The following is a 24,748-nucleotide window of genomic DNA, read 5'->3' as shown; positions in this document are numbered from 1 at the left end:
TACGCCCTACCATTGAGATAGGCAAAGTGTTCCAAAATTGTATATTCTTCTCTAACTGAACCATTTTCTCATCCCAATTATGTCGTAATAATTGACCCAACTTCCTTGTCACTATAATACCCAGACTTGTAAACTTATCTAATACAGTTCTAAATGGAGTTGTCATGAGGAATGTCTTATCTACTAAATTTGATAGTGACATTAGTTCGCTTTTCCCCCAATTTATCTTGTATCCCGAAAATGAGCCAAATTTATTTATTAACTGCAGCAATGGAGATATAGAGGCTTTAGGATGCGAGATAAATAATATAACGTTGTCAGCGTAGGCCGAAATCTTATGATGAGTCCCTAGATGTGTTATGGGATGTATTTCAGGGCTGGAGCGTATCGAAGACGCCAATGGTTCCAGAGCCAGAGCGAAAATAAATGGAGATAAAGGATCCCCTGGCGTTTCCCTCTATATAGCCGAAAAGGTCCCGACTTATTTTGATTTGTGACTACCGAGGCCATAGGTTCCTTGTATAATATTTTGATCCAATTAATAAAAGAATTGCCAAATCCAAATCTACCCAATACTGATGGCCGTTCTACATGGTCAAAAGATTTTGGGCAACAAGGGATATTATGACTGAATTTTCCGTATCAGGAAGAGGGCTATATAATATATTAAACAATCTTCTCATAGTAAAGTATATACGTCGGTTAGGGATAAACCCTGTCTGATCTGGGTGGATCAGACAGGGTTTGGAAACATGGCTCTTAAGACGAATAGCTAAAATTTTCCTCAATAATTTAGTTTCCACCGAAAGAAGAGACACAGGTCTATATGAGGAGACATCTGTGGGGTCCTGATCTTTTTTCAAAAGTAAAGCAATATTACCCTGATATAATGTGTTAGTTAGAGAGCCCACTTCCCTAGAGTGATTAAACATACGCAGGATTAGCGGCGCCAGCAATAAGTTGTATGTCTTATAAAATTCTGCCCCAAACCCGTCAGGCCCAGGAGCCTTATTATTTGGGCACTGTCACGTATTGTAGTTATAACAATGATGTTTGTAATGACTCAGACGGAGATTCTAGTGTGTTTCAATGTGGACTCTGTTTACTGGCTTCTTACTCTGCATGTATTACAGGTCATTCAACAGGTACGTAACTTAACAGCGCCCCCGCTGGTCAGGCAGTAGTAACTACACATCACAGGTTACAGCATTAGTTTTTTACCTCTGGCAATTCATTAAGACTTAAATAATAAAAAATGGTGCTCATTCATCCATTTGTGAAGATTATCTTGCAGAACAAAATAGCCTATATAAGTAGCTTTCATAAACATGTGTTTGTCACAGAGCTTATTTCCTGCAGTAATCCAAAATCCAATGTCCCAAAAGTCTTTTTTGTCAAGGGAACCAGGGTGATGCTAACTTCTTCATCAGTCTACTCACTCTACCTCATCCCTGTGTGTGTGTGTGTGTGTGTGTGTGTATTTTTAAAGGTAACCTAGCCAAATATAGGACAGCCAAAGGACCTGGACTTATGTTTGTCTTTCTGAAAAATAGCTCTTTGACTTGACAAGGTGGAATTGTGCCATGTTTGTAAAGAGACAGTCGGGCCACCTTTTGTGGCACAAGCAGTACTCCATAGACAGGGGTCCGGTCCCGTCCCTTCTTGTGTGTCCACTGCACCAAAGAGCATGGATACCAAGAGGCGAAGCTCCGTTGAATTTTTGCCAACAGCTAGGCCTACTAGGGGCGCTGCCGCCATTTTGGACTGTTGAGCTTGGACTGTTGCGCCCAGACAACATGCAAGATGTCAAGGAGAGAGGAGAAAAAAAGTAAAAGAAAACAGTGTAGTGCAATTAACTGCAACAGCTATCAGTGAAACACCCCGCACCTGGCCTTCCACCGTTTCCTGAAGGATCCCGACAGGTAAGAACTCCTGAGGTGGAAGTTTTAAAGTGTTTTAATATCAATTTAATATGGCAGTTTTGTTTTGTTATGTATATATGTATATGTAGGCTATACACACATATATATATATATATATATATATATATATAGCCATACTATATATATATGGCCTCTTGAACCATTTATATCAGAACTGATTAGCATTAAAATATATCATATTAAAATATCCTATATATTATTATTATTATTATTACTGTCCTGTTACTGTACAAACTGTAAATAAATCTTTATTCCTGACTATGTGACGTAGCCATTAATGTGTTTCTAGTTAAAATATTGATTTTTTTTATTTTTTGGTAGATTGGCTTATGGGGTGATTTTGAAGGAGTAATTAAGTTAATCTTCTCATAAGTGGATGTAATATGTAGAGATGCCATCTAGGCCGTTTTTCTTTGTTTTGTTTTTTTTTAAGTCTATATTTTGCTTTACAAAAACGTGAAAAAGCAGCTGTGACCAAACTATCACGAGGTGAGTAGCATTGTAAGCATAATTAATAGCGATATACTTAAGTTTGTCTGTGTGTTTTTGTATGCAAGCGGGTCTGCTGCGGTCTGCTGACAGTCCAAAATGGCGGCGGTAGGACGAAACCATGGGCGAGTCTGTTGCTATGGGGCGTTCTATTGAGCTTCGCCTCTTGGTATCCATGCTCTTTGACTGCACGGCTGAGGCGTCACCTGGAAGTAGTCGCGCTGGGCGGGATGACCGGAACAACAAGATGGCGGAGAGTGAAGACTTTCGGGTAGGCTAAAAGAAAAACAGTGATTGTGACTTACTTCTTTCAACATTATAACATGTAACGATAACTTGTGAAGACAAAAAGCGATCGATATATGACGCTCCGGGTTAATGGGCTATAAGGACATGGCATCACTACGCAGGAATATGCATTTTAACAGCAGATCGTCTGTGTTTCGGCAGTTAGCCTTAATGCTAACAGTTTATGACAAGCCAGTTGCTAATAGGTTCCTTGTTAGCTTGCTGCAACTAGCTGAGGCCATACGGAATTGCTTTTAACTGCGTGTAGTTATGCTGTTATTGTCTAAATACGCGGGTGCATAGAGCTCTTAAGTAATCTATGCTCAGAAATTTTATTGATTTTCTGTATGAAATCGATGACATGCAGTCAATATGACGATGTTACACTCAGTTAGCCAAAAGTTAACGCTAGAGTGTTTAACTGTCTGAAATATCACAACTTTATGTGATTTAACTGAAACTAAGTTAGAGTAACTTACATGCCATTTGTCTTATCGGTTTAACAATTTGTTTATATTGTATTTGTATGTCTAAACTGTCCTATTTAATGTGAATAACCCTTCCCAGACACAAAGCTGAGTACATTTTTGCCGCTTCGTAGATAGTTGTTTATTAGTCTACAGGACAGCATTATGTCTAATCTGCGTGTTGTTGGGCTTCCAACCCCACCCCTTATTTACATTGTACATAAGTTGAGGCAGTTTCAGGCAGTGTGACAATGGTAGCCACGCTCATAAACATTGCTTGTCTTGTGTACTACAACTGTTATGACTGCTATAGGCTAAAGTCCCGCCCCCTCCCCCTAGCTGCTCTCACTCAGCCCCGGCAGCTGCTAGCCTATTTACTGGCTTTTTGCATAAATGGTTTTATTCAACAATTTACCTAAACACCTAAAAGCTGTCCCTTTGATTTGCTGTTTATATCGTGAGCTGATGGGTATGTACTAGTGTACTGGCTAGTTCGATGTGAACCCCTTGTATTTTTCACTAAGGGGAAGTGATCATATTTTTGTCAGCATTAGTAGCATCACATACCATGAGCTGTATTCATTCAGAGCCTCACTGGAGCTGTATTTGTTGAATGTTGCTTACAGTCACCTTTTTTATGATAATAATAATGATGATAATAATAATAAACTTTAATTATGTAGCTTGTAAAAAAAATGGCCTTACAAAAGTATAAAACTATAGACAATGACAAGAAAATAATAAAATCAGTTTAAAAGTAATACAGCATGGGACAACAGGAACTACACATAAGAAAGTGTTTACTAAAACATAAAAAAAAAATAAAGAAAACTATCAGTCAAATAATAGTCAAGGGAATGCCTTTGTATATAAATAGGTTTTAATATGTGACTTGCAGATACAAATTGAGTTCAGGCCATAAACTCTCTGAAAGCACATTTATAAACTTGTGTTTTAAGAGGGATTTAAATTAGGATAAGGAACTCACCAGTCTGATCTTCTCAGTGAGGTTGCTCCAGAGAGTGAGGGACAACACAAAAGGCCCGCCACCCTTTGTTTTCAGCCCAGATTGTAGAATGGTCAGCAGAGATTTGGCTGAGGAATTCGGGTTATGACCAGCACATGTGGAGTCAGAAGATTTGGTATGCACTTAGGTGCAAGTCCAGAGTGATGACAGGGTGCCCAAATATAACAAGCAGGTACAGCAGTAGATATCCATTTAGCTCAGAGAACCACAGGTATGAGGCTCAGTTTTTCCAAAAGACAGATGGTAGACTTCTCAGTGAAAAAAGACTAAAAATAACACTGCCTTGAAAAAACACAAGGGGCTATGTTGGTGCAGGTGTGTATTTAAACCTCTGCAGGGATGCCACATTTCCATACTACATGCTGGAACTACTAATACATTTTTTTAATCTCCTGATTATTCTCTTGATTAATTGATTAACAGTCTCAAACTTAAAGATAGTCAATACTGTCATAAAAAAACAGCCAAAAAACATTGTAGAACATGGAACTGGTGCTTTTTTTTGTTTTATTTTGTTTTTTGCCAAAAATATTACTTTTAACCAATTTATTTGGTTTTCAATTCACAGTATCAAAAATCACCATAATCCTGTTTACTAAAAGAGAGATAAATATAATAATTAAGAAATCATGAGAAAATCAAATTCAAAATAATTAGATGAATATATAAAAAGTTACAGAAGTTACACAAACACTAACATAAGTTGTGATTATAAAGGTACATTTTGCACTGATGACAGATGATAAATACATTTACAATTAAGTAACCAAGCATGTGATAAAAGGCTGCCATATTTTAAAGCCTGAGAGCTTAAGACAGTATGAAAATGTGTGAGCTAGTGTAGCTGGTGAGCATCGACATCTATTATAAACAGTTGATTTTAATGGTTTTGCTTCAATATGGCAAAAATAATAATCATGATTATTTTGATCAGTATTGAGATCACAGTTATTCAACAGGATTACTCATTAACTTTGGAAACATCATGCATTAATTGAACTTCAACAAAAACTGGTGTTTTTAATTCTGAATTATCTTGAACTTTGGTTTAAATATAATTTGAGGTAGGTGATTCACTGGCTGTAATTCTCACTGTGTGGGGAAAAAAGTAATGTCTGCACTCTTACCTCATACCACATAAGTTGAACAAAGACAACATTTTGATTCTACTTGGATCTTTGTCAGGTCATAATGTTTGAAAAGTTGAAACCACACCAATATCTTTACATAATACACACCAATAGGCTGACAAGATCATAATAGTGAGTCTAAAACATTTGCCGCGATAGTGGCACATGTTTTAGACCCTATTTCTGGCCATGTATTTGAGATTTCTATTGTTCTGCCTCTTACTTAATGTAATACAATTTTGAACACAAGTAATGTAGACTGATGATTAACTTTGATATAATGTTTTATTAATTGAGATATAGGACTGATATTTTGTAGTATAGCCTTTGAATTACTGATTTCTCCCTATGCACTTTTTTTTATTCATTGAATTGCTGATTGTCAATTGTTTTACCACCCTGAGTGATTCAGATGTTTAACCACACCTACCACCATTTAGCTTGTCACCCTATTGGTGTACATTTTATATAAATATAGGAGTGGTTTCAATTTTTCAAACATTTGAACTGCCGAAGATCCAAGTAGGATCAAAACGTTGTCTTTGTTTGAGTTTTGTGACATGGAGTGAGTGTGCAGGCTTTACTTTTTTCCTCAATGTTCACTGTTTTTTTTTTTTTTGTTTGTTTGTTTGTTTTGGTAGCCTTGCACCTACGTGTGTGCATTTGAAGCCCATAGGACCAGGTGTTTCCGACCCGGCTGTTATTGTTATTTTAATCACAACTTTGCGATTTCAAAATCGCGTTCTATTAAATCAGGATCACAGTTTGGATGTATTAATTAATTGTACAGCTCTACAGTGGAGCCATAGATAGACCCATGAACCCCCTGGAGTTTTTTTTAAAAATGATGCAAAGCTGGTAACTTAAGAAAGAGGACCGTCAGTTTACCTGAGTTTACCAAAATATATTGTATTTACCTCATCACTGAAACCTGTTTCTTGTAAGGGGGTACACATTGTTTCTGACAGTCTGTGTGCTAAGATGGACTAAATATGTTTTTGATCAAATTCTAAATGGAATTCAGAGAAGTGAATTGAATATCCATCTTCTCATCTGAGTCAGACTACAGACTAAACATACTTTCTTCCTTTAATGGCTAACAGTTAATCCCTTGGTCTAACACGCACAGTGGCAAGTGTTTGCTGAAGAGTGGCTGTAGTCCACCAAAGCATATCAAAAGCAAGGACCTGTATCACAAGCTTCACTCTAGGATCATAGATCCTGATTTGGTCAGTCTGAAGTCACTGTTGCACTCTGATGTGAAAGGGGTAACTGTAGTGAACACTGACATCTCTGTTAGCAGGAGTTGGTCCTGTAACACAGACCTCAGCCTATTGACTGGTGAAACAACCGTGTTGCACAACACCAAAGCCAGCATGAATCTCCAGCAGCCAGCACCTCTCATCCCCCCTGTCCACCCTGATGTGCAGATGAAGCCTCTGCCCTTCTATGATGTGCTGGACGTCCTAATCAAGCCTTCAAGTCTAGGTCTGTGGTTTACTTTCCATTTTGGTCTCAACGATGGCACTTAGTCCCAAATTGGAACTGGGTATTGTTAGATTTATTTTAAATACTGCTGCAAATACAGTGTCTGAGGTTATAACAAAACATCATGTTTTCAACACAGTATTTTTCCCGAGTATAAAAAACAAATTACATTTAAATATGTTAATCTGTGTTAATAAAACAAGCCAGGAAATGGCTTATCAAAGATGTCACATTTGTGTCATACTGGAGTTATAGTAATTATGAGTTTCTGACTTGTAAATCACTTTAAAGTCAATTCCAATTTGTAATTGCATCTGGGAACTCAGATTTTTCTAAAAGCTGCAATTTCCCTGTCAAGGCACATTGAAATACGGAAGTGCCTGAAAACAGGATGTCTCACATCAGCCAGAGACTGTAGTTGATGAAGTTAAACCAAAGATTGAATGGATAGTGTCACTGAACAGTATTTTTTTATCTTCACATGACCTACTCTGTACACCATCACCATCATGAGATGGAAGTAAATCCAGATTTACCTTCTGATAATATACCCAAAATCTGAATTATATGCTCTAAATAAAGGTCACACATTATAGCATGTGTTTGTTTTGAGCCAAGGTATCTTAGTTATTTGAAGTCGGTACTCTGTAAGTAACAGTCATCATTTATGTTTTCAGGAGCGAGTCCTACACAGAGGTACCACCAAGAAAAATATTTTATCTTTGCCCTGACACCACAGCAAGTTCGGGAAGTATGCATATCCAGGTAGGACTGCTTGAGAAAAACTGAGAAAAACATGCCCACGTTTGTGATGTAAATATGTTTAGCAAGTTGTTTAACCATGTTTGTTTACAGGGACTTCCTACCAGGTGGCAGAAGGGATTATATGGTTCAAATTCAACTGAGGTGAGAATGTTTAGAGTTTTCTTACATGTGAAGAATAAATCACCGAACACTGAACATACAGTCTGATTAGGGAAAATGCTGGTTCAGAACATAGCACTGCAATATCTAGGGCTGGGTATTGGTACTGAAATAATTTGGTAAGAGTAGTATCGACACATCTCCAGTCAGATGATACCTGCATTCGGCCCTTTTTGTGCTGGTGGTGTGATCCAGGACTGTTCTGTCTCCTTGTCGCACCAGCAGACTCTGTGTTACTCTGTTTGTCACATCCGTCAGAAACCTTTAGAGAGACATTTGACCAAGAATCAGTGGAGAAAATGTGTGGCGGGACACTGCCACGACAAGACAGAGGAACAGGGCGCACAGAATCATTTCATGACTGAGCTCACTTTCAACAAGTCAGATAGTGAATGATGACAAAGCGGAAGGAGGAAGTGAACCACACACATGAATGTGGAGGACAATTCATGCAGCTGCGGTGCCAAATGCAAGACAGGGAGGAAGTGATGACAGTCACATAGGTAACTCCAGTGGAGGGAGGCAAAGAGGAAATGTGTCTTGTCATTTTGTCACATGTTGCAAATTGTCACAGCAAATAGAACAATAAAACACGTCAGAATCAGTGTGCAAGGTTTCTGTGCGGAATGTTTTTTTTTTTCAGGTTACTGATTAAAAAATGCATCTGAAACAAAACAGACTAGATATGCCAAGGCATTTTGCCCTGTCATTGTGTGTGTGCGGCTGGGCAGACTTTCAAATCTCTCTCCGGTGCGAAACCCCAGCCCTCACAACCTAAATTAATAACACATCAAATGTCTAACAACGTTGGTGGTCAGCTAGGTTATTTTAAGAGGATAAAGAGAGGTGTTTTGTCTCCCCACCTCTATCTCTTTAGCAATTAAAGCAAATAAAAGCCCAGGCTATTAACATTTAAAGTATTCATGCCACTCTATTCACATTACTGCTCTAAAAAATTATGATACCAATACCTTAAAAGTGATACTGATACCAATAAACGATACCCAGCCCTAACAATATCCATCATAATTGTTTTGCTGAGTATTATTTTAAATCATGTCACTTAAATTTGCAGTTATTTGTTTTGTATATAAGTGAGGATTCTCCTTATTTTATTCAGATATATATATATTAAGGCTTTAAATGTTTCTTTGTGTTGTCAGATTTTGTTTGTCAGAGACAAGTTGCCCTCAAGAGGATAACTACCCAAACAGTCTTTGCATAAAGGTCAATGGGAAACTTTTTCCTTTGCCAGTAAGTGCTTGTTTTGCATCAGAACAGTTCCAACAAGAGGCCATTTTACCATAAAGAAGCTAACAAAGCATTCTATTCCTCTAGGGTTATGCACCGCCACCAAAAAATGGTGTGGAGCAGAAGAGACCAGGGCGACCTCTGAACATAACCTCCCTTGTCCGACTTTCCTCTGCAGTACCCAATCAGATTTCAGTGACATGGGCACCTGAAATTGGAAAAGTGAGAACATGAACCTCATTGAAACCTTTGTTTTCCGTCTTCTTTTGACTGTGCATGAGTTGGACATCATGTTTAAGGACAGTGACTTCTCTAAAGGTTGTTTGACTGTTTTTCAGACCTATTCTATGTCTGTGTACCTGGTGAGGCAACTGACATCACCACTGCTCCTGCAGAGGCTGAGGATGAAGGGCATCAGAAACCCAGACCACTCCAGAGCACTAAGTAACTATACAGTAAACTACTGTGACAACACTTCAGTGTTGACCACTAGAAGCTATACAGCAGCATTTTTACCTTGACGTAATCACGCTTGACTAGAGGTTTTCATTCAACATTTAACATACCAGCAGTATGTTTACATGCACACAAGAAACCAGGTTACTCAGAAAGATCAGGTTACACAGGAGATCAGACCATACATTCACCAGCACTGTGGTAACATCACTACTGAAAATCTGCATACAAAATCAGTTTCTCCCCATACGCATTCTTTACTTATTTTAACTAGTGATACAGTATGATGCTCCCTGATTTGTGTGTATGTCAGAGGATTGAGGTGCAGTGAGAGCACAGGCTTGGTAGTAACAGAGTTTGAATGTGTTAGAATTTTACAAATAGTCAGATGTTTAGCACTGGAAACAGACTTTTTCAGACTTCTAGAGGTTAGTTGTGCATGTTTAAGTTGAGATGTATCTGAGGATACATATATACGTGATGTCCCAGTGAAGACTTCCCTTGTTCGAAATCTTTGTCAGGTTCAAGGGTCAATTAGAAACTCAGTTACACACATACTGTATATGTATAGCAATAAAACATTCTCCAGGAAAACTGCTGCCTGCTGCCACAAGTTTCATCGCTCTTTGCCCAAGGAGCGCTCAGACATTGACCCAGCTGCACTGAGCTTGAGCAAGAGACTGAATATTAAAGATACATATAATAAGAAGTAACCACCATGAAGTTTTCACAGGCCTCCATGTGCTGCTTCGTACTGTTTACTAACCTGTCTTGTGGCCTGTCTGTGACATCAAACATGACACACTCATGAAACACACGCACACGCACACGCACACACACATACAAAACAGTGTACTCATCTGCTGCAGAGGTGTATACACCACTCTTTGTTTTCTTCTAATGGGAAAGGAGTCTATCACCTACTTATAGCTGGTTTTCTTGTGTTTAAAAAAACCTGCATGCGTGTGTTAATTTTAGTGGAAAAACAACGTGGTTACTTTAGAGCATGTAAATGCACGGCATGACTCCCTGTGATTAGCTGTTTTGATCAGGGAGAACAAGGTTATCAGTTTTCTGCTACCCTTGGTGAGTAAAGCTGAACTGAAACACCTGAAATTGACCTGTTCATTAAAAAAAAGTGCAGAGCTCATACCAATTAGTCTTGAAAATGGGTCTCACACAGACTTGTATCGAGACATAGAGATCAACACTTAACATTTGTTGAAAGCCAGTGTGGAGAGGGCTCCCATTTCTTTTTATCTTTTGTTTTAGCTTATTTGATACCTCTCAAATGACTCTCTTCTTTTCTTCTGTACTCTTCCCATGCCCTCTGTGTTCCAGTTAAAGAGAAGCTGACAGCAGATCCAGACAGTGAGATTGCCACCACAAGCCTTCGAGTCTCACTCATGTGCCCGGTAAATGAAGCATCTGTGTAGAATGTTTATGTGATGACAGTAGCTTTAATATTATTCTGACAGCATAAATTATAGCTTGTAGGGAAATGTGAAAAGAATTGCAGCTCTGTATGTGTTGTGCATAGATCAGATCAGGCCTTAAGTATGCATTACTGTCTGCCACAGTTTGTTCCTTGAAATACCACCAGGGGTCACCAAAGTCTGAAAAATTCAAATCTGTTACACACCTTCACATTTTATTTAAAAGGCACTAAAACTGGAGACTGCTGTCAATTATTTAGCCCAAAATGACTAACTGGGCTCTCAGACCAGAATTTGTGTTTAACTTTTATTGGCTAATATACATAATTATTATGTTTATGTAAATGTAGCCACTGATAACAGTGTTTATTACATTATATGTTGTGCATATAGTGAGAACAAGTGAGTAACAGTAGGGGTGCACAATAATATTGGCATGTTCTCAGTATCAGCCAATATCGGCTTTAAAATGAACTGTTACAATCACCCAACATGCTTTTTCGTACTTTGCACAATGAATGAATATTACATACATTAAAAGTATTATATATCCTGTCTCCATCTGCTGGTGGGCTATTATTATAAGAGCATGCATGTGTAATATGATGATAATTCCACTACAGAAGAGACTTGATGATCACTAAACATTAGGTGGAAAATAAATTGGATATATTGATATTGGTATCAGTTATTGGTCAAATAAATTATTATATATCAGCATATTTGACATCTGCAACATATCCAATATCGTGCTCCCCTCAAGGTCAGTTCAATGATTGCTTTGAGGGTAGAGGCTGCTTTTGAGCCTGGATGTGCAGGTCTTAAATGCCTTGTAGCCTAATGTCAGTGCTGTGTGTCTTACAAACCTTTGCTGCTTTGAGTAGTGGCATGTCACTGCTGTTTGACTAGCAAATTGCACATTAAAACACAGTATGTCACACTCCTCCACTGCCATACCCCAGCTGTTCATGTTGAGTGTTTACAGGCATATGCCACTGCTGGCTACTGGTATGTTACTGCTGTGTGTCACATGAAAATGTTATGTCCGCTTGCTTAATGTTCCACAGACATACATTTCATACATTAAATAAATAAGTAAGATGTTGTTTTGATATCATGCCCCTTGGCACATAGTAGAGAGGGGAATTAGCATATGTCCCATGATTCAATACTATCATGGTCACGATAGAACATTATTAGGATTTTAAAAAACGTTTTGCGGTATGCTGAGTATTGCGAGAGCACATATTGCAATATATTACCCTTTTTTAACTGCAAATTCTGTCCCCAAAGGTTAACTATTTTGACATCTGTTTAATCCAGTAAGATAATATTTTCACTCATCAGTTCATCTCATTTCAGTCATTTTTTATTGCAGCAAAAATGTATCAGTATGTAGAGAACTGAAAAAGCAATTGATTTTACTATTTTAGTTGGCTACAAAAAGTTGAATTCATATATTGCAATATTAATAATTTATTTGATAAAAAAATGATACTTGGCAAGAGTGTATCTATACAATAATGCTATGCAAAATATGACAATACTATGCTGTATCATTTTTTATCACCGACCCCTACTCTACTGCTAGCATTAATGGTCAAACTTTGTCCAAGGCTAGCTCAGTTAGTACAGTGTTTTTCACATCAGCAACTGTTGCCCACAAATATTGCTTATCTATGATTTTATGTACGTTTTACACAGTACCATATCTACCAGTGACATACGACTTTCATGTTTCATGCACCTGTCTGTAAGACTTGCAGAAATGTAATAACTTTGTAGCAAGTGTTATCTGATGAATTTGTACAAATTGAACTTTGTGCTTGTGCAAGGAATCAATCATTTTCCTAGTTAATTTGCTTTGACTGACTCGAGTGTGCTTTGTCCTCCAGCTGGGTAAGATGCGACTGACAGTGCCGTGCCGAGCAGTGACCTGCTCTCACCTGCAGTGTTTTGATGCCGCCCTCTACCTGCAGATGAATGAAAAGAAACCCACCTGGATCTGCCCTGTGTGTGACAAGAAGGCTGCATATGAGAGTCTCATCATTGATGGGTTAGTTAAACTAACCAATATATATATCAACCCTAACACACAAAAAAATGACCTGTTGTTGCTCTTGGTGAGGGAAATGTGTGGTGCCATGTTTTCATTACTTGTTGTGATTGTTAAACCAAGTAATGAGAACATGGCACTACAAAAATCCATGTGTCCCTGTTATGAAGGAGCAAGGAATGTGTTTGGGTTTCATGCCTGTCACTATAGGTGACTGTTGGTAATTGGGGGCATGTATGTGCTTGTATGGAGGTGTCTGTGGTCATGTCACCGGGTCTTAGTGGGTAATTAAAATGACCTTTTTACTTGTTGGTCATCAGTGTTCAGTTTTGCTTGTAACAGAGACAGGGAGAGTGTGGAGCCTTTACTTTCTTGTTGACCGTTACAGCCCTTCTGGTCCAGTTTTGCTGCGGCCTCTGTGCATCATGTAAGGTAAACCTGGTAAACGAAAAGGAACGCAGTGTCGGACTCATGCTCTTTGTTTTGACAAGGCATGTCGGACAGACCTCTCTGTACTAGCCCTCTCAGTGGCTGACGGTTGCTTGTAGAAAGTCGCTACAACACTGTGCGTCGTCCTAGTGTTTAAGTACACAGATTCTCACAGTAGAGATTGGAACGCTACCCATTTGGTTTTATGTATTTTAACTAAAAATGTCCTGAGCCGATTCTAATAGTTGGCATCTGTGCAGATCCATGCAAATTTTAATGGAACGGTAAGATCGGTTGGATAACGGCAATCAAAAATGGATCCTTTTTTTGCTGTACTGCATCTCGTCCACCTCAACCTGCCAGTGTTGCATAGCTGCTGTCCTTAATGACAGTCAGGCTTTACCCTGCAAGCATTTTAACACATATGAGAGATAGAATTTGAGTGTATGAATGTGAGAACATATTTGGTTGCACAAGTGATGTGACTCTGTTCTGACACTTGCGTCAGCAAAAGTTTCATTCTTCCAGCGTTACTTTCCTTAATGTCTTATCAGTAATTCAAGCATGTTTACTTAATAATTTCGAACTAGGCCTTCAGTATTTGGATCAAGTAGCATGTGTTTCAAATTTAGAAGGCTGTACAAGTTACTTCAGTGTGTGAGATACATATTTAATCAACATTCAGGTAAATAGGAGTTTCAGATTGGACTCTGTATCAGAGATACACAAAATAGAAGCTTTGGGATAAAGGCCAAAAAACTTGACAATTGCTAATGCTCATGGGGACTTTGGAAACTAAAATCAGGTTCAGGGATACCACCAACAAAGTCAGTGTGAATGTGTGACCAGTTATGTACAATTATTGTATAGTGGTGATTGAAGTGTTTTGTTCCTTGTTCAGTTTATTCTTGGAGATCCTGAATGACTGCTCAGATGTGGATGAAATCAAGTTCCAGGAGGACGGAACCTGGTGTCCCATGAGACCAAAGAAAGAGGCAGTTAAAGTCCCCTCTCAGTCAGTTCAAAAAATTGAGCGTAAGTACGTCATTGTGATACCAGAGCAAGGTTTAAAATGATTGTACCGACAAGTATTGTTTATGTAGTAAAGCCTGATATATCTTCTTTTGCTGTGTATTTTTGGGCTCCATTGTTAATAAACACACTTTAATGATCCACACTGTTGCACTGGCAGACACGTTCCATCATTACCATCAACATACACTGTACTTAAAAAATTGTTTTTAAAATGTTCGTCTTCAGTTGGATCGAATGGGTTTGGAGCTATGAACCTCAAACAGGAAGTTCGAAAGTCCCGAGGGACAAACACGTCGTTGATTTGGGTCTTTTCAGGGGGTTTGTCTTTTGTTTGTGGACAACAGGACAATGTAGAATAATACCAGCCTTATCCTTGAACTTTTGTCCTTTAGCCACAGCTCCTTTACGACAGTCTTCAGTAGTCCCCCATTCTACTGAGCCCAGCACCACCAAGAAGGCTGATGTGATTGATCTGACTCTGGAAAGCTCCTCTTCTTCTGATGATGAAGAGGACACAGACCCTCCTCTGAAGAAACGCTGTGTTTACATTTCCAAGAACGAGGAGATGCACGCGAAGGGGTGAGCAAGCCTGGTTGTGTTGTTTTGTAGAGCCATAGACAGACCCGTGTACCAACCTTGTTCCAAAAAAATAAAACGGCCTTCAATTTGTAATTTGATCTTTATGCATTTGTCACAGTGATCTTCAATAACCACAATACTTTTCTAGTAGTCTCTATTACTGTTGCCATCCAGTGACATATAAGAGAACACTAGGCAGTAGACATCCAGTATTAAGTGTTTGCTGTTTTCTGGAAGGATGACATCTGGAACACACTGTTGTAAAGCTTGCTGTTTTTTCTCAGAGTGTTGACCTACCAGCCCACTGTGCGCATGCCAAACGTCCAGGCCCTGGATCCATCCTTCCTGACCTCTACACTTGCTGACTATGCAGTCCCCTTCCACCCATCCACCCTGGCCACCATCCCAACAGACATGCAGAGTGAGTCAGCTGCATAGGATAACTATCAGTATGATCACTACGTGGAAATGTTAATAATTTAGTCAAATAATAATCTTACAAAAAATAACATTTTTTTCCTACCTATAGGTCTGGATTTGTTTTCCTTAATTCAAGCAGATCCTCAGGTATGTTTGTCACAGTTTCCTACTGTTAAAAGCTGTACTACACATCATTTCTCACATCTTATCAGTCTAAACCAGGAATCATAGCAGCAGAGAATAGCTTTCATTTGCTACTTAAGGCTGATTTATAGTTGTGCACAGGCTCTAAGCAGAGCCTAAGCAAGTGGCCTATGCTGTAGTGAGCATTTATATTTGTGCGGTGGTGTGTCTGTGTCGATTTGCAATTACACCTCCAAAACACTAGTTGGTGATAGGGTTTCTGTGCCATTGTGTTGAGTTCCTGTGAAGTAAAGTTTAGTTGATTCATCTAACACATAAAACATGACTTGACATGACAAAGGTAATGTCACAAAATTTGGTTTTATTATAACTCATAAAATTCATCGACAAAACAATTGTCTTATGTTAGACATGTTTTCCCCACAAATACAGCATGCTTACGTTATTAGCATAAGCCTGTGACATTTACCGTCACACACATTAGTCTAGTGGCTAGCGGACTCATATGAAGCCAGGATAAATGAAGCCAGGATAAATGAAGCCAGGATAAATCACACATCGGACTTTGGCTTTTTTTCTGGGGACTTTATTGTCTTCACAATTTATTGTTATTATCTGTGAAATAACTGTAAATAAAGGCTTTGTTCCCTCTGAGGGAAATGTTTGTTGTAGTTGAGTTTCTGGGGAGGTGCACATCAGGATATTGCGTAGGGTATGGCATAGGGTATGCATCTAGGCAGAGGGTATACCATTGGTACAGCATGGATTCAACGCAGAAGTTTAGGTTCACTCTGTTTGTTCAAATTGTTTTCTAGTCAGTGTTGCTACTGGTACAACAAAGACAGAAATTAAGAAGTGAATTTCAGACAGTCTCCTAAATAGCAATGATTAAGTGCGGTTTTACTACAGCTGGCTGTAACACGCCACAGTATGCTGCAATATTCCAACAAAAGCAGGGAAGGGGAAGACTGCAAGTTGGTAAGCACCGGTGTAAACAATGCTGGATTTAAAACACTTTAAAGAATTAGCTTTACAAATGTTCTGTGAGGAAGGAAATGCATTCAACACATTTGTAAGACCTCAGAAATATGCACAATGACTTTTGGTGACACTGAATGTAAACATCTTACAACTCTTACATAAAGTATCGCAGAGCAGCCATGTTTCCCTGCTGACTGCGTACCTTTACATGGCAAGGTCAAGTTTTAACAACTTACAGGAAGGCCGACTTCAAAAAAGAAAACCAGGTCGTAAAAAAAAAAAAAATTCCCTTTAAACCGCAAATAGGAAGGATGTGGGGAAACAAACAAAAATAGTAGAGAAAATACACTTCTGGAGGTTCAGTGAGGGGAGGCATGTGGATCCTGACAGCCCAAAAGGTTTATACTCAGGTTGATATAATGGGACTGACCCACTTTTACCTCATTGCTATTTTATTAAATACATATTCTTTCAAATTTAGTTTTTATCATGTTGGTTCTCACAATCTATGAATATCTAAATCTCCAATATTCATCATAGATCTGTAATCACCTTTTGTTGGCTGAAACAATTTTGAGTGTCTGATTGATGTTCACACAGTGGAGATACACCCTGAAAACGAGCTGAGCAGAAAAGATGTGGAATGTTGATTAAGTGTATTTGACACATTTTGAAATAAGAGCTGACTATCACACTTTATTTTTCACAAGCTATTTGATGCATATCCATGAACTTCATTTTGTGCCCTTTTCCTCTTAACCAGGGCTGTATGAAACCAAACAAACTTTTGCAGTCAAGATTTTTAATAAATTACATTTATAGAGTTGAGATGTATTTAGTAGGAATCTTAAAGCGTCAGATGTAATACGTCAGTGCATAGTGCAAGTAATTTGACTAATCAGAGTAATCTTTGACTTTTTTTTAATGTAACCATTGAACAATGACAGCAACTATTTTCAGTTAGTTAAGTTAATGCACACATGCTGCTTTTGCTTTTGCTTGTAGAGTGAAACCAATTGAGATACACTTATCTGTTCACATTTAAAGGATAAGTAAGGTATTTTCCAACCTGGAGCCTATTTTCTCATGACTTTGTGTCAAAGTGACTCTGGGAGACAATTTTTTAATTGGTCCAGTATTCAGAGAGGCCGCTGCAGCCAGCATCAGTGAAATTGGCTACAATGAGATTCCTGTGGGCAATTTAGCATTGTCAATGTACGTGGCAATGTTTTTGCCACTGACAGACTCAGATTATTAATAAAAGTGTCTGACAACATATGGAAAGGATCCCTACAGAGGTTGGTATTTTTGTTAAAGAGTAAGATCCTCCTGGTTTAACCAGAACATGCCCCGAAGTCGCCATCACCAAACACACCAGACTCCATTGAAATAATCAGTAATTTTAGCGTGTATAGATCCAGCATATTTTTCACATCTAACTGAGTGAATTGAGGATGTATTTAAACCAAACCAGAAGTGGTGATTGTTAAAACGAGGAAAGAAGAACCAAAATGGTTTTGTGAGTTTTATTTTACTTCTGTCAACTTTGAATAAAGTGTTTTACAGTGATAAAATTACTGTTTATTTAAATACAGTCTGGTGGCTTTGATGATAGCAATTTTGGATCTGTTTCTAATTAAAGAGCATCCTACTCTTTAACAAAGACGTCGACCTCTGTAGGGTCCTTTCCATAATATTGTCAGACATTTAAAATAACAATCTGAGCCTGTCAGTGGCAAAAACAAACACTTTCAAGCCCCATTTCCACAAAACACTCAAGATATAGTACCTTGAGGACTAAAAAGCCCTGTTCCCACAGAGCAGTACGGTATGTACAATTCAATTGAGTAGGCTAGTTATGAGGCAGAAGCCACTGTTCATATTGTGGAGATTTAATTAGTAAACTGTAAATATGCAATGAAAGGATGTTGTACTGCCTCTTGGAGCAGCGCATTAACTGTGCTGACTTTGGCCGGGTTATGTAAACTGCATATATTCTAATCCTCACTCTGAGAAAAGATAAGGGTCACGTAGCGTCGGGCCAATGCAACACTAAACCCCCGAGCTTGCCTGAGAAGGACTAAATGCACAAAGCTGGTATTTTAAAATATTCCATGGAGAGAGACTCTCACTGCAGCATGTTTTATTTTGTTCTGAAAACATCAGCGTGCAGACTTTCCACTGTCACTGATAATGAGGAAATACAGTGAGGGCTGGACAGAGCAGTGAGTGACAATAACCTCGCCCATATTTAAAGGGACGGTTTGCAGTGGAAACGCTAGGGTCCAGGTACCATGTCTGAAGGGTTCCAATGGTACCATACTGAAAATGTTAGTTGGAAACGGGGCTCAAGTAACCCTTCAGACATGGTACCTAGACCCTAGGTCCCTTAAGCTTTTCCGCTGCAAACAATGTGGTTGTCACTCACTGCTCTGTCCAGCACTTGCTGTGTTTCGTCTTCACTGGTGACACAGAGTGAAGTCTGAACCTCGTTTATCATCCATGGAAGATCCACTAATTACTAAAAGTGTATGTCAACCAAGAGAGGCAATACTTCTCCAATGTATGGCAATACTGCCATACATTGGATTGTTGTATTGTTGTATTTTAGCAGGTCATACAAACTAAAAAGTTTCACTGACATTTCATTGGACTAATGATGTTGATCCTGATCAACTTGTTTTTCCCACTCAGCATTACAGGCCACAGATGTTCCTGGACAACCTGACGAACAGCATGCAAACTGCAGCTGCAGCCAGCACCAGCTCAGCCCTGGTCTCCTCCTCCAGCAGCCACTATGACACCAGCACCCATGCTGCCAGTTCCTTCCACGAGACGCGGGTCATCACAGGAGGAGGGGGCGTTGGAGGAGGAACAGACAGCAGCATATCAGATATTATTTCACTAGACTGAGCCACGTCTCACTGGACCTTTTCAGGCCCCTTTTCTGTGGCCTTTTTAGTGCGGACTACGTGTTCATGCCATGTCAAGTTTTACACCGAGGCACCCAAATTGGTATACATGACCACTTTGATGACCTAAACATTTTCATGATGTTAAAAACTGTATCCAGGCATATTTCTTTTTGCCATTGGGTTTCTGATTCTAAATGGGGTTTGCGTCCTATCTGCTACGGTAGGACGATAAACGGTTTGATGGCCAAGGACAACATGTCGGTGAATTATCATTTCTCTTCAAGTTCTCCTGACTTCAACATTTGAGAATCCTTCTCGTGCACTGTCATACATACCTTATCACATTAGATCAAGAAGAAGGGATTGATTTAGCCTGGGTTTAGTCCAATATTCCCTGGTGGTTTAGCCTTGGTTTAGTCCAACATTGCCCCAGTTTTTTGGGCCTTGGTTTAATCCAGTATTTCCTGGTGTTTTATCCATGGCTTGCTCTTCCACCTCCTTAGGAAAATTTTGCATCTCTATGATTTGCTAGATGGGTGCCGTTGTGTACCAGCTAGGGAGCATACACTTCACTGGAATCAGTGGAACTAGTAATCCCTTCACATTATTTGTTTCAGTGTTCATATAAAATTACTGCTTGGGGAAGTTTATTTCGGAGTTTCTACATCTTATATTATACAGTCTCATGACCTGAACAGTCTGTCTTTTGGTCATGTGTAAAAATATATTAATATCCCATCCACCCACAGCTCTGTAGAGGTTTTCCTGGGAGAAAGATAAATGTCTGTAATACTTTTTCTCTCCCAGTTGCTTCAGTGCTGAAAATATTTAGGAACATTGAACTCTTCATTTATACCAATTTGGTTACTCGAACTTACATGTCAATCTGACTTCAGCCTGTTCTGGCCTGGTTGACCGGAACTGTGTGCCTGATTAGAGTCAGCACGGATGTGACAAGAGCTTGGACTCTGCTTTCAGCAAGAGCTTGTTTCACACATCCATGCAAGTAAATGACAGAAGTAGGAAGGCCTTGGTGAAAAACATTTGTGGACTGATAAAGATAGTGTTGACTGTTAACATGGAAGGAAGGTCAGTAATTCAGATTTTTTCATTGGTTCTACCAGCTGTCAGTCAGTACCCCAATGAGGGCTGTAACAGGGCAACTTTCATGTCATACCAACGTAAAATGTTCCTTTGTAATTTAGTCAGAGCAATAATAATTTAACTAGTGTTAGGTTAAATGAAGTTGTAATTGTAGTTCAGATACTCAGCAAACGATTCCAGCTGGTTCATACCACTCTGCCTCCCAAATCCAATCCTTTTCTTCTGTGTATGGTCAAATTATTGGCTTATATAAGGTGCAAACATGATTCTGTTTTGTAAGAGAAAAACACTTAAAGGAATAGTCAACTTGAGGCAAATACACTCATTTGCTCTCTTTCAGAGAGTGAGATGTCTACCTAATGTCCGTGTAAGTACAAACCTTGAGACATTATGTTGTTAGCTTAGCATGACTGGAAGTGGATAGCCTGGCTCTGTTCAAAGTTCAAAAATGCTCCTACCAACACCTCTGAGCTCACTAATTAACATGCTTTACCCTGTTTGTTTTCTCCTTAAACAAAAATATATAGCCCCTTTCCCTTTCCCTCTGTTTTTCAAACCAATGACATTGAACGTAACACAGCAGTAAAATAAAAACAAAAACACTGAGGCACACTCACCTGCTGCAGAGCCATGCACACAGCTCTAATCTACTGGCGATGGGAAAGGAGTCTATAGTCTATATTAAGCAGGTTTTGCCATGTTTTTTTTTTTTTTTTTTTTTTTTTTTTTTTAAAGATATTTTTTGGGGCATTTTAGCCTTTAATCGATAAGACAGACAAGCATGAAAGGGGGAGAGACAGAGGGCGCGACATGCAGCAAAGGGCCACAGGCTGGAGTTGAACCTGGGCCGCTTTGGCAACAGCCTTGTACATGGGGCGCCTGCTCTAGCCACTAAGCCACCAATGCCCCGGGTTTTCCCGTGTTTAAACATTTTGTGGAAAAGGGCTATGAGAATCAAAGTTTGTGGTTTTAAGGGGACATTTTCAGGGTTTAATGTTACTGTGTTTTTCACTTGCCTGGTTGAAGCAGTGGTTGGAAATGTACTTGCCCAAAGTAAATTTTAACTTTCCCCTATACATTGTTCTGTTTATTAGTAGTCATCAAACAACAAAGGCTAATTAAATTTTAAATTTGACATGCCTTTGAAGAAAAACAACCCTGTTTTATCTGTATGCGTTTAACTCTTTTTTACCACTTGCCTTATTGGTCAAGTGATTTGTTCGATTTACTAGCCTAATGTGGCATTTTACCTGCCCTGGGCTAAAACGTGCTCTAGAGGTGTTGTTTTTCTGTAAGCGGATGCGTAAGTTAGCGTTGCCCTGGTTTCCTTGTCAAAAAGCTTATTGGGTTTTCCCATTGGATTTTAGATGAACAAATGCTTATGATGATTAACGATTTGTTCAGCAGGATAATTTTCACAAATGAACACTATTTGATTAATGACTTTTGAAACCTAAATGCAATGGCCAGAAGTAAAAAGCTAACATCAGGCAAAAAATGAACAATGCCACAGTTGCACGACTAACTTCATCACCACAACGAGGCTGTTAGGCCGTGTTCAGTGTGATGACGTTCTGTAGTGTCATTTAGCAACTTGTTGGCAACTGCCTTTGTTAAGAAACAGATAAAGTTCATAATTCAGGAGTGGGTTATTTACTGATGTATTTTATGTTGCAGAATAAAACACAAATGTCTATTCAGGTTGTGTTAACCACAGCCCTCATTTCGGAGATCAAACCAAAAACCTATTCAGAAAAACCCATTGACTTCCAGACAAGGGAACTGGGAGTTTAGAAATGCTAACACATTTTGGGGTTTTGGAACTCATTCCTTGGGCACTCTATTGGGCAGTTCTTATTGCCGAGCCCCGATTATGTGCTGCACCTGACTAGCTGTTTCCTTTTCCTTCTAGTCTTTATACTAAGCTAGGCTAACCACATCTGACTCCAGCACTGTGCTTAAAACAGACATTAATAATCACCTGCTCATCTCACTTTTTAAAAGAAGGTATTTCCCAAAATATTTTAACTGCTCCTTTAAATGTTCTCACAAATGTGTGCATCAGTTTTGGCGAGCATGAGATGGTGTTGGTGGATTTTGACATAATGTGAATGAAAGAGTTTGTTTCGCTGATCTTTTTCTCTTTAGTTAATATTTAAAAGTCCACTCTGTAATTCTTCTAAACTCTGGCCTCTGCTATATTTGGATTTTATCTTATGTTAATTATGCTGTGTGTTAGTATGGGATGGATGAACGTGACATGAACATTCGCTCAGTCTAAACACCTGAAGCCCACTTTCTCACGGTTGACAGCAAGCAGTAAGACGGATAAACAGGGCAGCTACTGTATCACACCTCCATTATCTGGATTGCTTGTTTTGCATGTGGACTTTCAGCCATCAGGAGCTCAATCTCAGGGACCTATACTCCACTTTTCTGGGCTTGACGGACTGAGTGAATGAAACTACTGACACAGAAACAACATGTCAGTATCTGTAACTGAAATACAGATGTGATGTAAAAGTCCGGCTAATGTATAGCAGTTTTTGGCCAGTGTTTTTATTCAAACATGATGCTAATGTGTGCTAGATGATGTTGACTGCAATTTCAAGTTTGCATGTTAAGGCTGTTGTAATGGTCAGTTCACCCAAATTATAAAAACCGATTTTCAGATAACTGTGAGAATTCAGTCTCCACAGAGTTTTGTTGACTTTTTAAAACATTTTTTAGAATCAGTGTCCCTGTTCAACACCGTCTCACAGAAATATGTGATATGACCTTTTAAGGTATTACGTGGTGGTGGGCACAACGTTTGTTAAAATCACATGCTAGCAAAAGAGCTGATGTAAAGAGTATTACAAACAATCGCAGTTTCCTTTAGAGACAGACGCTGTTTGGTGAGGTTTTGGGAAAGAAAACTGGTGTGTAAGTGATGTAAACTTGCATACTTTGAGTAGTTACGTAAAGTACCCATATAAAGTGCTTTGTGTTGTCACATAAAGTCACTTCACTAAAGGACTGGACCATATGTGAGTCCTATCAGATTTGTCTGTTCAATACAACTAATCAACGGTTCTTTTTTTTTTTCCCATATAAAGTGTTAAAGTTTGAACAGGGTCCAGCAGGACATCCAATGTGACAATAAACAAGCTAACTGCACTAACAACGGATCAGAAATGTGCAACATTTTTTTGCCGACACTAGATATCAAACAAATGCCAGAGACAGTATGGTATGAAGTTGCTATGAGCTGTAAATTCATCACTTGTAAGCAGAAGAGGGAAGATAATGTTATCTCAGAGCCTTACGGTGCAGAGCCTCGCCTCCTCTGGTACACTGCAGCCTGTACCAAGTGCAAGTCCAGAGTGCCCACTCCAAAGCAAAATCTGCGGACCAAAATGTCCCGCCTTACACAGACTTTCTCGCTCTTAATACCTTATTCATGTGTCCACCAGGACAAAAGATCCTTATTGACTTTGCATTGGAATTGTTTTCATGTTGCCAGCATGCAATTTTAACACATTTTGCGCCCACCTCTACATAAAGCACTGTTAAGTCTTCATGTCCATTTTACATGTTTCTATGAGACAGACCGGGCTGACCAGGATGATTCAGACGGGAGACAATCTTTATTTGAAGTACTGTGAAAACTGTCAACAAAACTGATACCAAATTCCATTTTCTTACAATGTATTAAGGTGGAGGCAAAAGTATCAGAGACCAATATCTCAAAACGTTGATAAATAAAACCTCAACTGTCTGCATGTAGAGATACCACTGGTGGCAGGTGAGAAAATATGTTTTTTATAATTTTGGTGAACCAACCCTGAATAATTTTAGCATAATAAGTAAAAAGGTAAAACCATGTAAGATTGACAACACTATAAAATTATTGTCCCACCTTCATGCCATCTTCATGCATGCAGAATAAAAAACAACCACCCATGAGTGGGGAGTGTTTGTATAGAGGTCACTGTTTTGTGAAGTTACTGATTAGACTTTTGAGACTGTCTATATTTACCTGCAGGCAGATGTTGGTGAAGTGGATCTATGGGATTTTTAAAGTTTTTATTTTATACTCTTCATAAGGACTTTGAAACATAATCAAGACCACTTGGACGTTTCTCTTTGGACACCATGTTAACAGACTCAGAGAAAAGAGTTTGTTTGCTTCACATTCACGAGG

The 24,748-nt window shown here is 38.9% G+C and overlaps 1 protein-coding gene across 2 annotated transcripts; it reads left to right on the top strand.

Annotated features, from left to right (window-relative positions):
* Positions 1-2,623: 2,623 nt before the first annotated feature.
* pias2 (protein inhibitor of activated STAT, 2) lies at positions 2,624-24,531 on the top strand. Of its 2 annotated transcripts, none has more exons than XM_033619780.2 (14): positions 2,624-2,703; positions 6,648-6,832; positions 7,510-7,597; positions 7,688-7,738; positions 8,920-9,010; positions 9,095-9,229; positions 9,346-9,451; positions 10,805-10,878; positions 12,795-12,955; positions 14,286-14,419; positions 14,812-14,998; positions 15,283-15,419; positions 15,528-15,565; positions 19,238-24,531. In XM_033619780.2, exons 1-14 carry the CDS (start codon positions 2,663-2,665, stop codon positions 19,454-19,456), a joined length of 1,647 nt encoding a protein of 548 aa, XP_033475671.2. In that variant the 5' UTR covers positions 2,624-2,662; the 3' UTR covers positions 19,457-24,531. The 2 variants fall into 2 exon arrangements, with proteins under 2 accessions (XP_033475671.2, XP_033475670.2); XM_033619779.2 differs by having other exon boundaries at positions 2,639-2,703; positions 6,645-6,832.
* The last annotated feature ends 217 nt before the right edge of the window (positions 24,532-24,748 follow it).

The sequence above is a fragment of the Epinephelus lanceolatus genome, chromosome 9 (genome assembly GCF_041903045.1).
Source record: "Epinephelus lanceolatus isolate andai-2023 chromosome 9, ASM4190304v1, whole genome shotgun sequence".
Classification (NCBI taxonomy): domain Eukaryota; kingdom Metazoa; phylum Chordata; class Actinopteri; order Perciformes; family Serranidae; genus Epinephelus; species Epinephelus lanceolatus.
The sequence above is the reverse complement of the archived record's forward strand: the minus strand, read 5'-3'. Positions and strand labels throughout refer to the sequence as shown.

Bases quoted from the DNA above. Each gene is read 5' to 3' on its own strand.
- pias2 (XM_033619779.2), top strand. From the start codon at position 2,663: ATGACCGGAACAACAAGATGGCGGAGAGTGAAGACTTTCGG. The intron at 2,704-6,644 runs GTAGGCTAAAAG...CATCTCTGTTAG, and splicing joins CGGAGAGTGAAGACTTTCGG to CAGGAGTTGGTCCTGTAACA. The intron at 14,420-14,811 runs GTAAGTACGTCA...TTTGTCCTTTAG, and splicing joins GTCAGTTCAAAAAATTGAGC to CCACAGCTCCTTTACGACAG.